The 7,370-nt window shown below is 36.4% G+C and overlaps 1 protein-coding gene across 1 annotated transcript in view; it reads right to left on the bottom strand.

The window, feature by feature from the left end:
* Positions 1-7,370, bottom strand: part of LOC107729430 (SH3 and multiple ankyrin repeat domains protein 1-like) — a 121,545-nt gene that overhangs the window by 49,223 nt on the left and 64,952 nt on the right. Inside the window, 5 exon segments of the mRNA XM_016539916.1 lie at positions 471-548; positions 882-998; positions 2,434-2,601; positions 2,702-2,856; positions 6,688-6,796. Coding sequence (XP_016395402.1) covers positions 471-548; positions 882-998; positions 2,434-2,601; positions 2,702-2,856; positions 6,688-6,796 — 627 coding nt within the window.

The raw sequence follows: 7,370 nt of genomic DNA, 5'->3' as shown, positions 1-7,370 counted from the left end.
TTTACCTTTATTTAACCAGGAAATTAAAAACTCTTGAGATTTAAAATCTCATTTACAAGAGGGTCCTGGCCAAGATAGGCAGCACATTTAGTTACACATAAAACAAAATACATTCGTTTACATACACAGAAACATACACAAATCACTCAAAACATTTACAATCAGGTGACTCTACAATTAGATCCTTTAAAATACATTTAAAATCATTTAGTGATACCAACTCTTTTAAGCATAACTTATCTTGTAGTTGATTCCAATCAAATGGAGCAGCATAACTAAATGCCTGTTGACCCATATTAGTATGAACTTTAGGGATGCTTAAAAGATAATAGTCTTGTGAGCGAAGACCATAATTCTTTACACCTTTTTGTAAGACATTCTGCTGTAAATACATTGATTTAACCTGTTAATGATATGCAGAGCGTTGAAAAACAAACACAAATAACAACCTGCAAGTGTCTCATAATTACCTGGAAGGGGGTCTGCCCACTGTTATTCTTTGTGTCCTTATTGGCTCCTCGATACAGCAGAATGCGGGCACAGCTCTCCTAAATGGTGAAATTAGACAATAACGGCCTGAAGACATTGAAGCCATCTGATGCTGACCATAAAATGTAACAAGCATTATACATCATACAACTTCATGCCCCCAGTAAATACACCACTTGTACACAAAATAATGAAATCTTCGCAGGGATCTTTAAAGCATCCCTGGAAAGACCATTCTGGTGACCAGCTTTACCAGCTGCTGAAGAGCATGGGTATGCTTGACCAGCACTAGTTAGCACAAACCAGCCTGAAAACTCATCCTGGTGTAAGACATTTTCAACATGAGATTTTATTATTTGGCTTGATTTTTGTGTCAGGACCAGCAGTTATACCTTGTTATATAAAGCACATATGTGCAGGGCAGTGTTTCCTGAGGCATTCTGGGATGAGGAGTCTGCACCATAAAAAAGCAGGTGCTCCAAGTGTTGAGAGTTCCCATTTTGACAAGCCTGGAGAAAAAAAGAGAGAGAGAGAGAGAATAGGATAGACAAAGAATGAGAGGAGAGGAGGAAAGAGAAAAGAGAGGTGGATAGGAAGAGCAGAAACAGTCATTTGACATACGGAAGGGAAAAGAGGGAGAGAAGAATAGATTTTATACATTGTCAGAACAGACACCTTTGCTAATTAACACCACAGTGAACGTGTGAGTGAGAGGAAGAGAATGAAAGAATCAAAATAGATATGGAAATGCACACATGCACAGAGAGAGGAGAAGGACTGAGCAGTGATTCCCAACTGGTGGTACTTGGAAGAAACTTAAGATCGGATTCTTGAGTCTCTATTGCCTTTATGTTTGTAATGTCTGTCTGCAACTTGTTTAGCTTTGATAATTATTAAATTCTGCCATAAAAGACTGCAAATGACTTTATTCTTGTTAAACATTCCAGTTGGCTGTTAGGTTTTTAAAGGCTAAGAAGCTTATTAAGGTGATTTATTAAAGGGAGGAGAAACTTGGCAAGTGTGTTTTTCAACCACGATTTGACTGTTTTTAGTTCAAAAGTGAATCATTGTAATAATTCCCATAATATTACTGATAATGCTAAATGATATCTAGTGTAATATGAGTCAAAAAAGGAGCACAGTTTCTTGTTAGTCTCCATGAAGCCTTACTGATGGAGGTACTGTGGAAGCACTTAAAAAAGGTTGTACAGTGTACGAAGGCACAAAATAGTATCTGAAAAGTATGGTGGTGGTGGTGTTTTTTAATGAAGTTTCTTATGCTTACCAAGGCTACATTTTTTTTAAATACAGTGTAATTTTTGTTCTATGAAACATTATTACAATTTTAATACATGTAAAATGTTTATTTATTACTGTATATGCTGATTTGGTACTCATGTAACATTTCTTAATATTTCCACAGTTTAACTAGAATTTTATAGTTGTGCTGCTTAACATTTTTGTGGAAACCATGATAACGTTTTGTAACAATGTGAAGTTGTTCCTGTCACTTTTGATCAATTTAATGCATGCTTGCAGAATAAAACAAACATACTGTAAACTTACTGTAATGGTACTGTATGTATCCAAAAAACAAAGACATAAAAACATAACGTGTAAATAATATGCAGGGATGTTCAGGGTAGATCAGTGCTTTCCATATGAATGAATGATTCACAGATACAGCAGGCTACAAAAATCAGACCCCTAGAAAAAAAGCTTCAATTTTTCAATTTTCTAACTGTTATAATTGACTGCAATAAAATTACATTAATTATAAAATGATTGTTACACATATATATTAATTTGTATGTTTAGAATAACACTAGACAATTGTTCCATGGTACATCAAGTATATGAGTTACAGCAGTTATCAGTTACACTTCTATTATTCATGTGTTTCCTGTATATGTCACACACTGTTCTTCTTAGCACTTTTCGTACCTGATGGGTTTCGTCCCAGCCATTCTCATCACGGAGCCCCAGCTTGGCTCTGTGGTAGAGGAGGGTCTCGCAGCAGGAGGTGTCGCCCCCTATCAGCACAGTGTGGTAAAGTGGTGTCAGCCCACGGCGGTCCTTATAATCAGGAGATGCCCCCAAAGACAACAGCGCCTAAAAAAAAACAGAAAACAGACAATCAGATTTAAATATGATTTTTTTTATTACAAGCATAAATTCATCCTAATCATGGTTCTGAGGTGCTATGTGTTACCAGTAGGGCAGTGTGCGCATGTGCTCTGACAGCCTTGTGGAGAGGGGTCAAGCCATCCTTTGCCCTGAAGTCAATGTGAGCTCCCCCCATCACCAGCACCCTGATGATCTCCCCTCCGCCCGGCTCCGTCTGTACAGCCAGAGTGAGTGGGGTCTCTGTCACACACACACAATCGGTCAGTTACAATAGCCAAATGGATAATTACAATCAGTGTGGTAGGATATATATATATTTATACAGTTGCAAGAAAAAGTAAGTGAACTATTTTCAATTTCCTGATTTTCTACTTAAATTGTTATGAAATGTGATCTGATCTTCACCAATTTATGCAGAAAACCAGAACATATATGTGACCCTGGACCACAAAACCATGGTGACATGTTCAGTTCACTTAGTTTTGTCGTGGCCATGACATAACTCACGGGAATGTGATAATATATCGTGGCAGTGGCGGTTCTACATTGAATTACACCCTGGGCGAGACCCCCTTCGAGAGACCCCCTTCTTTTATAAAATTTTTTATTAAAATTATATTTCTCAATTGCACAAATCCTTCATTAGAACATTTGAAAAACACACTTAAGAGAATCCAGTTATTTAACTATTGCAATTACAACATGAAACACACTTTTTAAGTTGCACAATCTCCATCTCCAACATTGCCAAAAGACAATGAACACAATTCTGCACAAAATATGACAGTATAAGTTATCAGAGCTTAAATAAATATACACTATATATTTGCATACATATACTTCGTAGTAGACATCCTTAACTCATTTCTGCTGTCTGTTGTTCTGTTGTCGGTGTTTCTTTGTTTGAATATGGCGCTTTATCACATACTGTGTGGTATCGGCGTTTGGTATCGGGACATTTTAACGAGTACGAGTACGAGTACAGGAGACCAGTATCGGTGCATCCCTAAAAAAATCTTACATATTGTGCCTTTAAACATCTTATACATTTTTTTGTATTATTTACTGATCATTTTTATGATTTTTTTCAACTAAATGTGCCTGTCCCACACTTTTGAGCAACAATGAAAAAAGGCTTTTATTATGACATTTTATCAAAGACAAACAGGTCTAGTTTCTATGGAAACAGAAATTAGCAGTGAGCACATTGTTGACAGATTGGGCCACCTCACAAGATCCCAAAAATATAAGGTAAATATCATCTTTTCTGTGTCAGTATTTATTGTGTGTCCTTACCATACAGATTAGTAATTCTGTACTTTGAACTACATTTTAAAAATAAATGTATATTACTGTATAATTAATGTATATTAAGATGCTAAGAGTCAAAACTAATGTAGTAGACCTTGCTAGCTGCCAGTTAGCACCAATATTAGCAAAAATGTAATTTCCGCAACATGTCTTTACCGCAGTAAATTTAGGTGTTGCGGTAAAGACCTTGTGTTGCGGTAGAGACAAGTTCAAAGTTTACTGTATATTAAATTACAAATATTAATTCTATATGTTTTCTGTTTCTTTTATACTGTTGTTCTCTACAGTAGCCTGTTTTTTATTTCATGGCACTTTAACATTGTGTCCTTACCGACGCAAGATGACATTACCGCAGCTCTGCTTTATTTATTTTTATTTTTTCATATTTTTATTTGCAAAAAAAAAATTTTAACACTTAAGTTGAGATTATTTACACATTGAAATTGCAACATCTGGCATAAAAAGTTAAATATGTTATCTTTAGTGTGTATGGAAACAATTGACAGGTTACTGTTTAAATTTTACATGGCATAGAGAAAACCATGAAATCCCCTATTTTGTATATTTTTTATAATATCAGTATTTACAAAACTGCACAAAATTTAAAAAGCTATTGAAATACATTACATTTTTATAGAAATTAAAAAAGAAAAATGCATAAAATGTACGTTATTGTAATGTTGCGGTAAGGACATTTTGTAAGAAGAAGAGTTGAAAAACATAAAAAATACACATGTTCCAGATTAAAATCTTAATGACTAATGAACATGCAATTTTGTTGACCTTTTTATATGTATTACAGACTCTGGTGGTTAAAATTAAAATTCACAGGGATTTTTTTTTTTTTTTTACATTTTGGAGAGTCAAAAGTGCCCGTAGTTGCAGAAACACCCATATATGTACTTATACATGTACTTAACATATATATATATATATATATATTATCAACATGCCGACTAAACAGTCTAAACAGTTTGTCTAAACAGTTTTGGCTTCAACCGATCGATCAAGATCGTCGGCATGTTGATGTGATGATGTACAAACTATCTTTTCGAGTTATATATTTTTAATGAATCAATTGATCCAGCTCACGAAGATTAATTCATAAGATTCATTCACAAATCAGCCTGATCCAGATCCCAAGTTCAACCCAGTGATTCGGCTGCAATGGTTAACAGCTTTATGATACACATACAGTACATATTTTTCAGTAAATTATTTAAAAGGCAAGGCATTGTTCTCCCGTACACTGGTCAAGTTTGAGATCTTGGGCTATTCAGCTTTTAATAACATTGTTTTAGACTAGTGGAAAGAAATCATCCAAAATATACTTTTAAGTGTTTATTTCGTTGCACTTTATCTATATTCATCTGTAGATTTCAATTACTATACATATATTTAAAGGCAGTTTTCTCAAGAGTTTTTTCTCAGGCAGTGAGCCATAAATCTCCACCTCAGTTACATTTACATAAACAAAACTTTACTATTTTATTCCTATCTATTTTCTGAAGAATTTTACAGAAGACTTTTGTTTCCTCATGATTTACTAATTCTATACATATACACTTAACAGTTTATTCCTAAAAAGTGGTGATTTTTTTTTCTGGCTGGTGACTGTCACGGTCACGGTGTGTGGAGGCAGGCAGGATGACGAGAGATTATACGGGCTAAACCAACACAAGGGGAAGAAACCACAACAAACAGTCCACAGGGGTGTTACAGTGACATTATTTTCTGATTTATGGAGTGATAAAAAGACATCAAAAACAAGAATTTTGAAACTGGCTTAATCCAAAATGTATGCAAATTAGTCTATATTTAATTAGATAATGCAACATTTGCATATTTAAACACATAAAACAAAAAATGTTTTGCAATTCTTAATCTAATCAGTCAATTGGAGAAATATGGTGATATCTATTAGTTAAATGTATTTATTTATTTTCCTTAAAGAGGTTTGGAATGACATGAAGGTGAGTAAACAAAAAATGGAACTATTGCCTAAACTATCCCTTTAATTGCAACAGAAATTTTCTCTCGGATCAGCCTCCTAGTGGTTGCAAATGGTGCAGCAGCTTTCACTCCTTGTTAGCAGGGTCTGCTTCGAGAAGTGACTGGCAAGCACAACATCAACTCTGTGACAACGCAGATGACACAAACTGTGAACAACACTCAAGGTAGCCGTCTTGCAAGTCAAACTCTGCTGCAAACGAATGCTAATATTACACTGCATTGTCATCTGGTCCATAAAGCGGCTTTCACGGCATGTCTGGCCACGTCTCCAGCTCACCAAATGCTTGCCAAAGCGCTAAAAACTTGAATTAATATGCCATAAAAAATGCTGCCCCGTTACAAATACATTCAAATTATTCAGTGGTTTTTACTCTGTTGGCACGCATTGAACTGAACCGTTGAGCTGCAGTAATTGTTTCATCTCATTAAACAGCCCAAGTGTTGTAATTGGGTTTTTATTTGTTTATTTAGGAGGCAGCCACTGAGTCTAACGTTAACTTTACGCATTTGTTGCATAATTTAAACTCCAGATGACTTTTGTTGGCAACTGCATGGATCGTTTGAGAAGATGCAAATGTCCATTCCTGTAAATGCTCATTGAATATTCATTCAGCCCTATTTCCATTTGCATATAGCATGCGTGTGGGCCAGTTTATGCTCTGCTGGCAGTAATTCATTATCCAGCTCACAAATGGAAAGTTCATTAAGTCTCACAGGAAGAGAACAGTGCAGTGCCTGACACCTCACCTTCTGTATCAGGGTCATGGTAGTTGGGGTCAAGGCCTTTGTCTACAAGTTTGGCTACCTTTTCCACAGCCCCGGCCTGGATGTAGTCCATGAACTTCTTCAGACTGGCCTGTAGGGGGAGACACATGCAGCCATGCTAGGCAGTGCCCTGAGGATAAGCTACTTATCGCATTTAAAGGGTCATGAAACCCCGACAACTTTTTCAGAGAATTTAGCAGAGGTGTTTGTGTTACACATCATAGAAGACCATGTTAGCAGCCGTTAATTTTAATTGTTGGAGAAAACTGGTTAATTTGAAGCTTCTTGCGCTATTTTCATCTCCCGGGCTTAAAATCTACATCGTGTTGACGTCACAATTTGTGACGTGGCAAAGGACAATAGGCTTGTTTGAGATGAGCAAAATCTGCGCAGAACCGATCACCAGTGATCATCGCGAGATGCTTGCCGGTTAGAAAAGTGTCTTGAGTTACGTCCGACTTGCTCTGATGTCATGCTGACGTGTGCCAAAAAACTCTCGCGACGGCGAGGCGGCTGTGTCGGATTGTGCAGTCGAACGCAGTTGCTCTCCACCGACTGCGCTGACCAAAAGCATGATGGGAAACGACTGACTGACGACACAGCTTAATGCTCATTGGTTCAGACAACTGTGATGCTGCGTTCTCTTCTAAAATGTTTTATTTTTT

This window comes from Sinocyclocheilus rhinocerous, unplaced genomic scaffold (genome assembly GCF_001515625.1).
Source record: "Sinocyclocheilus rhinocerous isolate Xijiao unplaced genomic scaffold, SAMN03320098_v1.1 scaffold697, whole genome shotgun sequence".
NCBI classification, from domain to species: Eukaryota; Metazoa; Chordata; class Actinopteri; order Cypriniformes; family Cyprinidae; genus Sinocyclocheilus; species Sinocyclocheilus rhinocerous.
This window is presented reverse-complemented; position numbering and strand designations above follow the sequence as displayed.